The 15,592-nt window shown below is 34.1% G+C and overlaps 2 protein-coding genes across 4 annotated transcripts; one reads left to right on the top strand and one right to left on the bottom strand.

Moving 5' to 3' along the window:
* Positions 1–7,686: 7,686 nt before the first annotated feature.
* LOC131660979 (serine--tRNA ligase, chloroplastic/mitochondrial) lies at positions 7,687–10,928 on the top strand. 2 transcript variants are annotated; one of them, XM_058930361.1, is made up of 10 exons: positions 7,687–7,990; positions 8,091–8,239; positions 8,512–8,605; positions 8,681–8,829; positions 8,927–9,019; positions 9,299–9,478; positions 9,685–9,851; positions 10,066–10,200; positions 10,287–10,380; positions 10,477–10,928. In XM_058930361.1, exons 1-10 carry the CDS (start codon positions 7,759–7,761, stop codon positions 10,747–10,749), a joined length of 1,566 nt encoding a protein of 521 aa, XP_058786344.1. In that variant the 5' UTR covers positions 7,687–7,758; the 3' UTR covers positions 10,750–10,928. The 2 variants fall into 2 exon arrangements, with proteins under 2 accessions (XP_058786344.1, XP_058786345.1); XM_058930362.1 differs by lacking the exon at positions 7,687–7,990 and having other exon boundaries at positions 8,099–8,239; positions 8,505–8,605.
* LOC131660978 (O-fucosyltransferase 7-like) lies at positions 10,819–15,087 on the bottom strand. 2 transcript variants are annotated; one of them, XM_058930359.1, is made up of 13 exons: positions 14,920–15,087; positions 14,618–14,835; positions 14,210–14,284; positions 13,381–13,486; positions 13,228–13,295; positions 13,030–13,118; positions 12,759–12,939; positions 12,547–12,675; positions 12,304–12,437; positions 11,995–12,208; positions 11,706–11,890; positions 11,528–11,623; positions 10,819–11,429 (listed from the first exon to the last, which is right to left on the bottom strand). In XM_058930359.1, exons 1-13 carry the CDS (start codon positions 14,945–14,947, stop codon positions 11,297–11,299), a joined length of 1,656 nt encoding a protein of 551 aa, XP_058786342.1. In that variant the 5' UTR covers positions 14,948–15,087; the 3' UTR covers positions 10,819–11,296. The 2 variants fall into 2 exon arrangements, with proteins under 2 accessions (XP_058786342.1, XP_058786343.1); XM_058930360.1 differs by having other exon boundaries at positions 14,926–15,087.
* Positions 15,088–15,592: the final 505 nt, after the last annotated feature.

Genomic DNA, 15,592 nt, shown 5'->3' with positions numbered 1-15,592 from the left:
TCTGCTACATAATTTCAAATGTTAGCATCAGAAAGAACTTGCACAGGGTACAACTAATGACTGAAAGTTATCCCGACAGACAAGATTACGCCAAGAAGCAATGTCTCCTACGTATACAAGGGGCATGACATGTTTTGTCCATTCAATCTGGGAAAATCAAGTCAAGATTCCAAGAATCTTTCAAAAAACAAACAGTCAAAGGCATATATCCCAAGTGGTTTTCAAATTATTTCCCGATCAATCTGGGACAATCAAGTCAAGATTCCAAACAGTCAGGGGCATCATCCTAAATGTACAATTACTAGGGGCATGTCACCTATAGTATACATTTCATAAAGTCCTCGCGAGGTGAATCTCTTCAAGTTCCTACTAGCTGGGGGCAAAGTACACAAGGCATGTTCAACGCTTCGATCAATATTTATTGGTGTTTTCCAATCAATACGAATCCAGGAATGGTAGTTACTATAATACTGGGGGCAATGTTCAGGGCATCCATGCCTTCCTGACTTCACAAGATCATATCCCCACAGAGAAGTCCTCAAGAAGATATCTTCAAACATACTCGTCCCGACAAAGACATGACTCCCCAACAGAGTTTACATCTTCAACACTACCGGTTCTCCAAAACTTTGCTATTCTCCAACATGGCGTATTAATATATCTAATCCAATCAGGATACATCAAGTTACTGATCATCCCCAAGCAAGAATCATAAATCCCCAGCTGTACTTCTTCAAGACAAAATCAAACGACAAAATCACAATGATACAGAGATTTATTTTCTCAAGATACTCCAAATAGCATAAATCATTTTCATACATCATGTGTCATAGTAAATTCATACATAACATACATACGCCTCATTGCCTATGCATAACACTTTCATTCATAAACATTACAATACATGCATCACAACATTGCATAAAACTAATGTTCCTTTTTTTTCAGCCTACTTCTACAATCAAATAAACATTGTCTTCTAGATATAGTGCAGAGATAATCAAGTCAAAGATTTAATTCTGACGCTCATTCAAGACAGAGATTTAATTCTGATACTTAAATAGTTCAGATATAATCAAGACAGAGATTTAATTCTGATACTTAACAGTTCAGAGATAATCAAGACAGAGATTTAATTCTGATACTTAAATAGTTCGGATATAATCAAGACAGAGATTTAATTATGATACTTAACAGTTCAGAGATAATCAAGACAGAGATTTAATTCTGATACTTAAATAGTTCAGATATAATCAAGACAGAGATTTAATTTTGACAATTATTTCGAAGATAGTTCAGAGATAATCAAGACGATGATTTAGTTCTGATACTTAGTTTCGAGTATCCTCCATGAATAGTTCAAAAGACTTAGATCTAATTCAGTTACTACGAACGGTGCTGACACGATCAATCTCCAATAAACTTTCTCTCAAGGCCTGGATGGCATCTTTAAGCCCATCTCTGACAAAAGTCCCTACTTCAGCTAGGGAAAATTTCTTGGTATTCTAGTGTTCAATCATCTTCCACCTTCAGATATCGACTGGCACACAAACCACTCTACATCTTCAGGTTTAAGATAATTGAACAGGGGCAGCTGTCATACCCCAAAATTTGCCCTATTATATTTACCTATATCACTTATTTCAAATGAGTGAAATGGTACATTTGGTAAGAGTGTAATGTTTGCTGGTACAATATTCCGGGTTCGAATCTCACCTCCCCCAACTTTTTATCTTATTTTTTACTTCTTTTACTTTTTTATTTTTTTTACTTTTTTATAAATATATTAGATTTATTAGTATTAATAGTAGTTATTTATTTTTTATTAGCTATCATCACATTTTATTATTTTAGTAAAAGTTTATAGTTCTATTTTTATTGATTAAGTTTTAGTAGATTAGATCTAATTTATAATATTTTGTCACTATTATTAAAATTATTCTTTTTAGGTTATTATTAGATTATGTTTGTTATTATTATTTACTTAATTATTAGAAATTATTACTCATTAAAGAAAAATCATGAATTAAATAAATAAACAACAAAGGAGAGATTGCATATCAAAGCTGAGTCATAATGCTGATTCATCCCAATCAAAAGGAAAAGGCTGCAAAACGTGAAAATACTTGGAAATAGAATGGAATGAAAATAGAAGGATTATGTGTGATTCCAATCAAATTTTCATCATCAAGGAGCAAGATTTGATTGGATTTTCTTAAAAATTGTTGACCTAAATCAATGCCATATATATAAAGAACTCGTCCTGATGCAAAAGGGGGGATTCGGTGGAAAAGGGTTTGCAGGCAGCTCCAAGAACCAGAAAACCGAGTTCAAAATCCAAAGAAAAACTCAAATTCGAGGTCAAGATTTCATATCAATTCAAGGCGTTTTGGAGTTTCAAGCGTGTTCCTGGACATCCTCTGAAGCGTTCCACATCGTTACCCAGACGAAGAGCACACGAAACCGCGATTACAAGGTCATGTTTTGTCTTCGTTAAATTCGATTTTGTATGCGTATATTTACGGTTCCTTAACGCGTTTTGATGGCCTGATATGATTTAGATGATCAATTATGACGTCTCTGTATGGTTTGATTTGAGTTTGGATGCAAAATTACAGATCCACCATTGTTAGGTCACCCAAGCTCCGAATTGGGGGTGCCGTAGTTTGGGAGAATTGGCCAAAATTAATGAATTCATTAGATTCAGGAGAGGATTTGCAATTGAAATGTACCGTTAAATCTAATTTTGGCGGTTGTATTGGTTGAGTTTTGAATTGCACAGGTTATGACTACTCATGAGAACCACTGCCAAAAGAACTTCTCTGTTCCTGGAAAAATCCACGAAGGAAGAAGAAGGAGTCTGTGGAGAGCGCGTGCTGCGTTTTTTTATTTCATTTGAATCTTTTTGTTTTTTATATATATTCAATGCGCTGCGTTTATTCTTCAACACTTGAAACTGACAGGAATGGCAAAGAACAAATGTTGGTAACATTGGAGACATGGGTTCGAACCCTCACGCCGCCGCCCTTTAACTTTTTTAGCAAATACTTGTTACAAGTTGCTTCTTGATCCGGTACTCATGCCCTCGCGTCCCTACTATGCACCTCCAAGGATAACCCTGAGATCTCCACCGAGGTCACATCTGAAGACCCAGAGTGCAGGCGCATCATAGATTTCATGAGCCAGCCACACTAAATTCAAAACGCTAAGTCCTTTCTATTTTTTTTTATTATTATTTATTTTGATTTTATATATATGTTTTGCTTTGTTTTATTTTTATATTTAAACTAAAAAATATTTTTCTCTTCAAACTAATTGCTTTTATTAAAATGATAAATTTTTATCTTAATTGATAAACTTTATTTATTTAATTAATTGAATTTAGTTAATAATTTTAATCTAGTAATTTAATAAAATAACTTACTATAGTAATTTTAATTTATTAATTTAGTCTTTTCTTTTTATTTAGATTTTAATTAGGTTAAATAATTAGAAGTAATTTAGAATAATTAAACTAGGGTTAGTAAAATAATTTAATCAAATTAGTCGATTTTAAAATTAATTAGGTTAAGAAACCAATAATTAATTTTAGGGTTTGTTTAGTCTCGATTAATTTAATTTAAAACCCTAATAGTCTTAGGTTTTTTTAGGGTAGATGTCATCCATTAACTTAGATGTTGTCCATTAACTTAGTGTCTTTCCTCATGAAACCTCATTCCCTAAAGATCGGGGTTTACCCTCTCTTCAAAACTTTTTGCCTTGCTTTTATTTATTCTATTAACCTGGTTTGTCTTAATCAATTGGGTTTGTCGATCTTTAATGCACTACCACTTCTCTTCTTCATGCCTACTTTTCAGGGTTATCTCAAGATCTTCCGCTTACGCGCCATATCAGATCAAAAGCTAAGTTTCTAATCCTTTGCTTGTTTAATAATATTTTTATTTTTGTTTTTATTTTTGCCTTCTAAAAATTAGAGTTTGCCTCCCTAATTAATGAATTTGTTACGCACTCACCCCTATTATTTTCATCTTAATTTTCAGGGTCAATCATGGTTCGAGGGATGCCTTAATTATTGATTTCTCTTATTTCCGCCTTTTAATTTCCCCCGTCCCCGCAGGTGTTTATTGTAATAGCGTAGGAAATTTTATTTTCTGCCTTTATTTTATTTTAATTGCGTGGTTAGTAATTTAGGGAGTGAAAACCATGAATTGAATCTAGAATCACCTAATTATAAGATAAATGTCATTGAAGTTAACCACCTGTTTGTGCCACACACGCACCTTTAGGGTAATCCCTCTGGTTGCCTTGTTGCCTTATTACTGTTGCCTTGTTGTCTTAAATTTGTTGCCTAATAATAGTCAAGTCCCTCGATTCCGAGGATACCTAAAGCAGATGTTGCCTTCGAAGTTATTGAAACTCCCTCGATGTTGCCTTATAAAAATGAGTTGTCCCTACTGCTAAGGTGTCCTCGCCTGTTGCCTAAAGGTTAAAATGACTATTCTATCCTTCCCTGAGACTACCTGCCCTCTTTATGGCATGGGACAGTCTTATGGCGAACGATATTTTCTCGATGACCCTTCGATGACCCGCACATCCAATTGAAAGACTTCCTGCCCTCTCATGGTATGCTTCCTGCCCTCTCATGGTATGGATAGATCCTTTCGCCCGAAAGACTTAAAGAACACGAAAGACAAACTTAGGGTAGGTAGCTATTAATGGCTTGCTCACAATCAATACAAACTTTCAAATTGCTTTTCACACCTTCTATTTCAAAACAATTTCAAAACGAGGCTACGCTTATTTACAAGCTAAAGTCCTTAATGAAACCTTTTTACTATTCACACACAACACTTTTCAAACAATTCAAACATTTTCAAAGTGAGCTAAGCAATTAAGAGCCCATGGAAAACCATGGATGCAAAGGGTGCTTTACACCTTCCCTTTGTATAACCTACCCCCCGAACTCAAAATCTTTCAAAGGTCTTTCCTGTTCTTTTTGCCTTTCCGATTGGATAAAATAAAAGTCGGTGGCGACTCTTGCTATCTGCACATTTTCAATTATAAAAAGTCAGTTCACCGTATTACAATCATTATATATTTGTGATAATATTTGATCCCCATGTTTTTTTAGGGTTGGATATTACATTTCCCCATGCCGCGTGCCTGGCTACACTGAGGTCATGCCGCATGCTAGTGCCTTTATACCCCTTAGAGGGAACCAGGTGCCAGATCCTTACAGGCATTCTCTTGAGCGCATGGCTGTAGAGGACATCTGATACGACTTATATGCTGCTCAGCATGAGACAATTGCGTGGGATGACGTTGCCCTATATTTTGGATGGTTGGCTGCCAGTTCGACCATCACAGTTCGTTAGCTTTCAGAGGGCGTCATGTGGCAGTTCGACTACTGTTAGACGATACCTATCCACCCATCCGTCTCCGCTCCTATCGTCATTACCCGTCGGCAGATAGTTGAGGTCTTTGCAGATTTTGAGCATCACATGGTTCCTGACGAGGCTTGGACGACCAGATCAGAGAAAGACTGGAGTTGCGTCGACGGGTACATCACTTGGTACTTCATGGTGTCACACTTATACATGATCCCCACAGCAGCGGGATCACCACCCAGATCAGCCCATGAGGAGATCTTGAAAACTCATCAGTCTCAGTTGGACTACACTGACGATGTTCTTCCTCGCGGTCGTGAGATAGTTGACATGACGCGGGCAAGCATTGCCGTTGATTTCTTTCCTGAGGGGTCTGATCACATGCGTATAATGAATGACATCATTAGAGTGGCAGATGAGGCATTTTTATACCATCGACATTGTGCCAAGACTGGTGGGGCACTTGACGGTAGAGGCAGCGTAGCCAACAAAGACGACGTGGACGCAGAGGCGGGGCCTGAGGTAGGGTAGAGGAGGAGGATGTTGTCCGACACACACACTAGTGATGCCTGTGATTTTATTGATGTATGTATTTTGATTACATTTATGTACTTTATTTTGATTATGTATTTGACATAATTTGGATGATTTATACAATGTACTCTTTTGTTGTACTATATTTCATTGCCTTTAAATTGCATTACTTTGATGTACTATAATTTGATTTTCATTTTTGTTAGAAATATTGGAGTTTGGGAGTGAAATGCATGTGATTTAAAATATTGTAGAAGGTTTCGTAGGTACATGTACGGAATACTATGTTTTTAACACGTTTCGTAGATACATTTATGAAAGATTTACTGAACTGAAATATTTTGAATTTTCCCAACGTTCACTATGTATTTTAACGCTTCCGTAGATGTACCTACGGAAAAATCAATTCTTTTTATAAAAAAGATGCTTCCGGATGTGTATCTACGAAATCAAAAGGCATAATTGGAATTTCGCCTGGTAACTAAGAGTATCAAGGGGTCTATTGAGATATTCTCAAAATAAATCAATAACACCAAAGAAAATGAATAATTTTAAAATAATTAAACTAAAAATATTTTAGTAAATATAATAATTTTTTAAATATAAAATACATAATCACCCCTCTCCTCCAAATCTCCCCAGTTACAAAAAAAAATATTTTGGAGGAATTTTGCTCTCCTTCTCTCTCATCCTTTCTCCTCCTAAAATTTGAACCAACATACTTAATTAAAAAATTTCCCTCCCCTCCCTTCCCCACTCCTCCGTCTACCCGAACCAAACACGCCCTTAATCTTTAATGTCTTAAGATTGGGAGAAAATGAGTCGAGTCGAACTCGCCTCAGCTCAACTCGACTCGTTAAGAATTGATTCAACTGATATATCGGTTCGAGTTCGCCACAAACTTTTTTTAGCTCAAACTCAACTCATTAGAAGTTCACGAACAACCCGGTTCAACTCATTTGCTTCACAAACTTAAAATCAGTTTTTAAAGTCTATTCTTTTTATATATTTGACATTTTAAATTTATATTTTTCTAAATAAAAAATATTAAAATAAAATAAAAATTATAAGATTATAATTTATACGAAGTTGATTTTATTTGTATAATTATTTTTAGAAATATTTTGCTTACTTGAGAATATAACTTATCATAAAATCGTTAGATTAAAAGAAAATATAAGACTAACAAGTCAAACTATGTATAATTCAAGTTCAGTTGATTTAGTTAACGGATTTAGTTTTTAGCTTATATTCAACTTATTTAATTCATGAACCTAATTTAACAATTTAAATAACGAACTTAATTCCAAACTATTTTTGAATTGGTTCGATTTATTGTCGGTCCTAATCGAAAGTTGTCCTCCTAGCAATACCTCTTTTCATTTTGGCTGATTTAACTACCGAATGAAATTTAATTTTCTTAAGAACTTATAAAACTTTTAGTTAAAAAAAAGAACACTTGAACAACATTACTCCCTCTGTCTCATAATAAGTGTTCTATTTGAGTTTTGCGCGGTTCTTAAGAAAATGATTGGATGTGTTGGTTTTAATGATAAAGTTAATATCATTTACTAAAGTACCCTTATTTTTTATAGATAGTAGAGTAGTTGAAAAAAGTGAAAGTTAATAAATAAGAATATAATAGTAAAAAAAACTAATAAATGTTGCATTGATTTTCTAAAAAGACATTTATTAAACATGAAAAAAGTGAAAATGAAATACTTATTATGAGCCGGAGGGAGTATATGAAATGCTTATGTGCGACAAAGCTACGTTATCACACTTTGAGGATAAATGATAAATCCAGAAAAGCCTTTGTAACTGGTTTCGCAGAGACATGGATTTACATGCTTATCTCAACAGAACAACCTTCCAATCTCTCAAACTCACTTCAACTCCCTCTCCCTCTTCTTCTTCACGCTTCCTTTTTCCTTCACTCTACAAAACCAAAACTCCAACCATTCACTCCCCAAAATTTCCATTTCCACGTCTCACCAAACCTCTCTCCACCTCTTCCGCCGCCGTCGTCCAAACATCTCCGGCCACCACTAACACATCTTCCGACCAAGGTCATTTCCCTCTTCCCTTAATTCTCCATATTTGGTGTCTCATTCCTTAACAACGAAACTGAAATTGAAGTTGAGAAACGTTTTTATTGGTGTGATGTAGGTGGAAAACCTCAATGGAAAGCCGCAATTGACTTCAAGTGGATAAAGGATAACAAAGAAACTGTTGCTGCTAATATAAAGAACCGCAATTCTGATGCTGATTTGGAACTCATCCTTAACCTTTATGACAAATTGTTTATTCTGCAGAAGGTTATGCTTCTCTTTTATCTCTTTATTATCAACTTCCATTTAATTCAAATTCTACTAAATAACTAGAATGTTAATTTTTTTTATAAAGAATCACCACTTATATGCTTGATGAATATTATATCATACCCTGACAAAAAAATTAGGTAATGACTTTGTAATACGACATCTCTGAAAAAAGGCGTGTCCTTGTGTGCTTGATGTAGTAATGTAATAATTTCCCAAAGTCATTGTTCTTTTAATGGCTTAACTAATTCGTTTCTTACAGATAGCAGGAAGTTGAGAGGGTGCGCGGAGAGAGAAATGCGGTGGCTAATAAAATGAAAGGAAAATTAGAACCATCTGAACGACAAATACTAATTGAACAAGGTGATTTTGCTATTGTACGGGTGTGCTCACACATTTTTAAGTAAATTTGTTAAAAGTGCAACGATATGAATGCAGGGAAGAATTTGAAGGAGGGACTTGTTGCTTTGGAAGAAGACTTGGTGAAGCTTAATGATGAGCTTCAACGGGAGGCGCAGTGTATACCAAACTTGACTCATCCGGATGTTCCAATAGGAGGGGAGGATAGTTCCACTATAAGAAAGACGGTACTTTCGATTATCACATTTTCATTCATTTTTCTTTTTGTAAGTGAAAAGGTTGATGTTGGTTTCATTAATACTTAAAGTATTTTGTAATTTTTAGGTTGGAAGTTCTCCCAAATTTAACTTTCCTGTCAAGGATCATCTCCAACTTGGAAAGGAACTTGATCTTTTTGATTTTGATGCTGCTGCCGAGGTATAGTATGATTAATTCAACACTTAAAACGTCATATTTTTAAAGTTTGGCTGTTATTAGTATCATTTTGAGGCGTTGATTAATATTATCTTGTAACTAGTAAAGGTGAAACATCACATTGTTAACATGACTCTGTTAGAATTTACTTTCCCGGTGACAGTGTGCCTCGGATGTAACATATTCTAAGCACTATGTTGAAGTTTGGATCTTCAAAAGAGATAAGATAATTGGCTTTGACTTCAGCTGTTTGTCTCATGAATCTAACCTGCTGCTTCACAGGTCAGTGGTTCAAAGTTCTACTACCTGAAAAATGAAGCAGTTTTATTAGAGATGGCTCTTCTCAATTGGACACTCTCAGAAGTGATGAAGAGAGGCTTTACTCCATTAACAACACCTGAAATTGTACGGTCCTCTGTTGTTGAAAAATGTGGTTTCCAACCTCGTGCGAAAAATACCCAGGTTTGTGTGTATACTAATTTCGTTCTCACCATGTAATATTGAACTATTCTTGGGCTACAAATTGATTGGTCTTGTAATGGTACTCATAATGTGGCCCAGCCTTGTTTCAAAATGCAAAACATTGCAACACCATTAGATGTTTCATGATTTTAGGATGCTGGTTGAGAAACCTGGCCTCTACTGATGTTTCATGCCAACATAAACAGGTTTATTCTATTGATGATAGTGACCAATGCCTTATCGGCACTGCAGAGATTCCTGTTGGGGGCCTTCATATGGATTCTATACTTGCTGACTCAATGTTACCCTTAAAATATGTTGCACTTTCTCATTGCTTTCGTACGGAGGCTGGTGCTGCTGGCACTGCAACAAGGTAATTAATTATTCATCTTGTTTCTTTCATGTTCCCAGGTATTGATTTGACCACAGGTTCATATTATCAATAATATCCAACCTTCTTCTGGCCAAAATTTATATAATCAATTAAAATTCATACTCTTAAGTCTCATCCTACACTACATGTCAATATTGATGTTTATGAGTACTTAGATCTTCTAACTTTTCTGATATCGAGTACTAATGAGCAGGGGCCTTTATCGTGTTCACCAGTTCAGCAAAATTGAAATGTTTATTTTCTGCCGTCCAGAAGAGAGTGATTATTACCACGACGAGCTTATTAAAATTGAAGAAGACATGTTCTCGTCCCTAGGGTTACATTTTAAGTGAGTGTTGCTACTTGGCAAATCCTTTCTTCTTTTTATAACATTATCCAGTTACGTTGTTTAATAAAACTGAGCATTTTCTGCAGAACTTTGGATATGGCATCGGAAGATTTAGGCGCACCTGCTTATCGTAAATTTGATGTGGAAGCATGGATGCCAGGTTTAGAACGATTTGGCGAGGTCAGATTTTATTCTCCTTGGGCTTACATTGCTTCTTTTTTAATATATATAATCTGCTGAGTCTTTGTTTACTCTTCATGTTTGATAAATCGGTAGATCTCAAGCGCATCAAATTGTACAGACTATCAGAGTCGTCGATTGGGAATCCGGTATCGCCCATCAGAAGCACTTGTTCCAGGTCCAAAAAAATCTAAAGGCAATCTTGCTCCACCACAGTTTGTTCACACGTTAAACGCAACAGCATGTGCTGTACCTCGAATGATTATATGTCTACTTGAAAATTACCAACAAGAAGATGGATCTGTCCTTATTCCAGAGCCACTGAGGCCATTCATGGGAGGGCTTAATGTCATCTCAAGAAAATCATGATATAATGTATCATAACATTATTTTGTTTTTCATTTGAATCATCGGCATTAGATTATGGTCCTAGATGAGTTGTTGAAGCAATTTCATTAAAACAAAAGTGGCTCTGATTAGTTTGTTGTACAAATATTCTTGATGATTTCAGGTCAATAAGTAAAGAATGTAGAACTATATATTTATCATTCGAAATGTATAATTACAATAAAGAAAATTGCAATGAAGAATGCGACCGAGTCCCTGGCTATATTCAACATCTCTACACTTTCTACATAAATAAGTGATGCTCACTCAACTCAATAAATCAATGAATGAATGAATGAATTTACCAACTTTGTGTATAAAAAGTCTCATTTTTTTTTCTTCTTTTTCTTCTCTATCTTCTTTTTTCCCCTTCAAGATATATACATTAGGTCACGGGTCCTTATAACACCTACCAAGTTCCCACTGAACTTTGTTTCAGATTCTGTTATGAGTCATTCTTTCATTAATATGTGTTCAAGGAAAAAGCTTTTGCTTTATGATGATTGATGAGTATATGTTTGTGTTTGTTCTATATAGGTGATGATTCTGTTCGACATAAACAATCGGGTAAAGGATTTGCATAAAAGGTTTCTTCTGATCGAAACCTGTCTACACCCTTTGTTCCAGAGATGGGTCCTTTTCTCTTCCTTAATAAGCCAACCCTGTCAACACACAATAAACCAAATATCATATCAAACTGCTAAATTACTTAACATATACATTAATGCTTTTCTGTTTTCTGCTTTCTGCAATCTCATACCTTCCTTGGTGAAGATCATTCACTTTATTAGACAACTTTTTACCCTCAACTATTGATCCAGTTTTTAGTTTATCGAACAAACGAACCAGAGCTTTCCTGTTTAAAAGGAAATTCAGTATAATGAAATTACAAAAAATTAAAAGATATAAATTCATCTGCTTAAGCAAGAGAGACTAACCTATCTGGAGATATTGTTCTTCCTTTCCCAAGAAAACGACGATGGCCTTCAACGGCCCGTGCCATGTTTCCAGGGTAAGAATGTACAAACACATCGCTTTCAACAGATACAATATAGTCAAGAGCGGCCATTTGAGACGCGTGATTTGAAAATGGTTCAAGTTCATCAATAGATGCCAACTTTTCCTGATATTAGTTACATTTAGATTAACTAAAAACCAGTTCAAACAATATTTTATCAATCTCCATTCACCAAGAGCATACCAGAAGAAATTATTGTAATTTCTAACCTTGCTCATTAAAAACGGATATCGCGACCGCAGTTCAGTCATATGAGTCTCACCCCCATATATCTCCCCTGCAGCAATATATATTGGAGTCTTGGTAGGGTATCCAAGAGCACTAAGGAAAACTCCAACTTCTTTTGGAGTTAAGGGACAATTCCCTTTAGACCTCTCTTCAGTAGGATCAATATGCTTTCTTTTCCAATAAGTAGTATTCTCTCTGTAAGTTCAGTTCGTCAGTCATTTTCAAACATCAGATATCAGAAAAAGTGCACAAGACTCAACAAATTATTTCGAAGCATCAAGATTCAATACCTGATAACTCGTAGTTCTTCGGCCTCAGAAATTGATAAATCATGCGTGCATCCGCTAAACGCAAGCATATCCTTCTCGTAACGTAAGTGTAATGCGATATAAGGACCAAATGATCTCATCCTCTCTACCAATAACTGGAGTAACACAAGTATTTAAAAAAGAAGAAAAAATCGTAACTAAAATGTCGTGGTATAGTAAAACGGAAGCAAATAAGCCAATAAGAGTTAGAATCTAGTAACTTACCTTTCCCATCTGTTCAATGTGAGGAGAGAAACGAAGAGCTTCAAAACAAACACGACAACGAAGCTTCTGAATATCTGGAGGTAGATTGTTATTTGCTAATCGAGAATCGGTTTTGGAAGCTTGAATAACCTTTAGAGGATTTCAATAAATAAGATAGTAAGATCAATAAATCGACAATAAGATAGAAATTTACATACCAACAGGTTACATACCTTGAAATCATCCCAGAGGGCTGCAATCTCTTTCTGATAGTAATCCATACCAGACCAGCTTTTGAACTGCTTCACCGTTTTGGTTGCATCAGCCAGATCCTTTGGAAGTTTCTTAATGATTTTTATATCATCAGCAAGAGAACTGATAAACCTCTTTTCATCAAAGATATCAGAGAAATTGCTGCAAATCAAGCAATGGACTATAAAATATAATGATGTAAAATCGAATAACAGAAACACATAAGAGCATGATATCGAATTAAAAAGTTACCTATTATCTTGCCAAAATGACTTTTTATCGAGTTCTGGAATTACAAGGGTGGCATTTATAATGCGAGCTATAGCTACCATATCACATATCTGCATTAACAGCATCAATCTTAAAGAACATCCAAAAGTTTAAAAAATAAAAGCTGGACTAAAAATAAGATATTTCATAAGAGAGTAATTTAAAGAGAGAAAAACAGACCCCGGTGCGCATTTGGTTGAGTCCACCATTTGTATGTACTAGAAGGTAACCGCGCGAATTTTCAGGAGCTGGATCAACATTTGACACTTTAATTAAGTAGAATAAACATAGACATTACAACTTGTAAGATACTGTAAGTTTTAAGTTTTTTACTTGTGTAATTAAGGGTAGGTTTTGTACAAGGTAGAAATCCATGATTTGGTGGAGGCTTCCACAGTTTCTCATAGTTTAGTTCTGTATCCCCTCTTGTATTATTCAGCTGCCAAGACTAAATGAGTCAAAATAGATCACAATAGCTTGGTATAATTGGAAAGATATTATAAATTGGGGGACAGAGGCGGACATAGTTTAGAGTGCAAACTTAAAATTTTGGTCTGCTTTGAAAAAATATAGCCGGCGGACACTATATCTTTAAAGTCTAAAAATTAAAAAATTTATGTTAATGCTGGCACTAAAAAAAAATTCTTTTAAGGACATAAAAGTTGGTTCAATTTTTTTTATAGATTGTTAGTTGATATTGTGATTAATTTTATATTTAAAACTCTTTTAAGGACATGGGTTGTAGTCCTAGCGACGATTTTTTTTTTGTTTGAAATATAGTGCAATTAGGAGTCGAATTTTTGATATTATGTGGATAAAGATAACATCTACTACCCGGCCTTATGAAGATGAGGGGGGTGCAATGACTCCCTTCGTCCTTTTAAGATCATTTTTTAAGTATGCGCAAAACTGACATTTTCAACAAGACAAATCTATTATATCATCATTAATTATAAACATGATTTTAGAAACACGTACCAAACATGACTCTGACTCATAAAAATGATCGAAAAACATCAAGTAGGGATGTGAATATTGTAATTAGACATATTTCTAATTTTGTTATTTTTTTAAAATATGAAATTAAATTTTATTTTAGTTCTCTAAATTGATTGTGTGGGGCCATGTGAATAAATGAGTTATCTATTTAAAAACACAAAACCTTAGAAGCAGAGAGTGGATCCTTAGATAAATGAACCGGAACAAGCTCTTGGGTCCAGCTTTGCAGGTCACGAAACTGTCAAAAATTTGAGTACAACAAACACTATTTAATATCAACACAAATTTTCAATAAATAAATTTCCATAAAAACCACATAAACCAAAAAACTAGCAAATTTCACTATAATCTATTTAAACTCATCAATAAATAATATTTTTAAAATCGAACCTTCTCAACCATAAAAGTAATAAGAAATTCCTATTTTTTTTAAAGTCATAAATAGAAATATTGTTGGAGAAGTTCAAGGAGTATCCCAAGTCAATAGTAACAAACATGAAAAACGCAAACCTAATAATAACCAAAACAAAAAGAAGAAAAAAAAAGAAGAATGATATATTTATATACTAACCGTGTGAATCTTTTCATTGAACTTTTGATGATGAATTGGAGAAGTAGTGGATACGTGAACATGATGAACAAAGAAGAAACATGTGATAGCTATTGAGAAAACGGTTGCACCAAGGAATCTCCATAATAGAATGCTCAATGGAATTTTCTTACGTTTCTGCATTAATCCTTTTGATGAAAATACATTGAATTCACCTAAGTTGATAATGATTTTTCTCCCTACAAAACAAAAATCACATTGTTATTATATAAAACAAAACATAGATACTAGGTTCGGGAATGTTAATGATGATGAGAAAGAACCTGAACCTCGGACTCTAGGAGTAATCATGTTTTTTTTTTTGAAGTTAAGGATGATGATGATGAGTATTTATGAAAACGGTGTTTGGTGGTTTTTATTTTTGTGTGTGAATAATGTGATGTTAAGTTGGAATCAAATATCAAAGTGGTGTTTGCTTGATTAGCACCATGATGTGGACGGTTTGTGAATATTATATTTACTTATTAGTTACACTCACTTCACTTGATTGCATAACTGACTCTCTTTAATGCTTCCTACTTCTAAGATTTTATGTGGGTCCCTTTCTTTCTTTTTCTCTCTCATTCTTGTTTCTTTTAAAGATAAACTTAAATAATCTAAATTATTTCAAATCATTTTAAGATAGACTTTCAAAAGGAGAAAAAAAAATTATTTTTGGTATCTTGATCATTTTCAATTAATGTATCATTTCTTTTACAAAAATCTATCATTCAAATTTATGATTAATTTAATTCTTTCATTTAGAATTTTATCCTTTTTTTTATCTTTTCAAATAACTAAATTTAATAATAGTTTTAATTTTTTTTCACATTTTGAATAAATTTTAGTGTCACAAAGTCTAAAATGATACAAATTGAATTTGGTTTTAAAATTATAATAATTAAAATATAAGCAATAGTAATTTTTTTATAAAAAAATTGTAAGATTTTTTTGAAA

This window comes from Vicia villosa, linkage group LG3, assembly GCF_029867415.1.
Source record: "Vicia villosa cultivar HV-30 ecotype Madison, WI linkage group LG3, Vvil1.0, whole genome shotgun sequence".
Classification (NCBI taxonomy): Eukaryota; Viridiplantae; Streptophyta; class Magnoliopsida; order Fabales; family Fabaceae; genus Vicia; species Vicia villosa.
The sequence above is the reverse complement of the archived record's forward strand: the minus strand, read 5'-3'. Positions and strand labels throughout refer to the sequence as shown.

Coding starts and splice junctions, on each gene's coding strand:
- LOC131660979 (XM_058930361.1), top strand. CDS start 7,759: ATGGATTTACATGCTTATCTCAACAGAACAACCTTCCAATCTCTCAAA. Junction 8,830..8,926: donor GTTCCACTATAAGAAAGACG/GTACTTTCGATT, acceptor TGTAATTTTTAG/GTTGGAAGTTCTCCCAAATT. Junction 10,201..10,286: donor TCCCTAGGGTTACATTTTAA/GTGAGTGTTGCT, acceptor CATTTTCTGCAG/AACTTTGGATATGGCATCGG.
- LOC131660978 (XM_058930359.1), bottom strand. CDS start 14,947: ATGATTACTCCTAGAGTCCGAGGTTCAG. Junction 14,836..14,919: donor TCCTAGAGTCCGAGGTTCAG/GTTCTTTCTCAT, acceptor TTTGTTTTGTAG/GGAGAAAAATCATTATCAAC. Junction 12,676..12,758: donor CCCTCTGGGATGATTTCAAG/GTATGTAACCTG, acceptor AATCCTCTAAAG/GTTATTCAAGCTTCCAAAAC.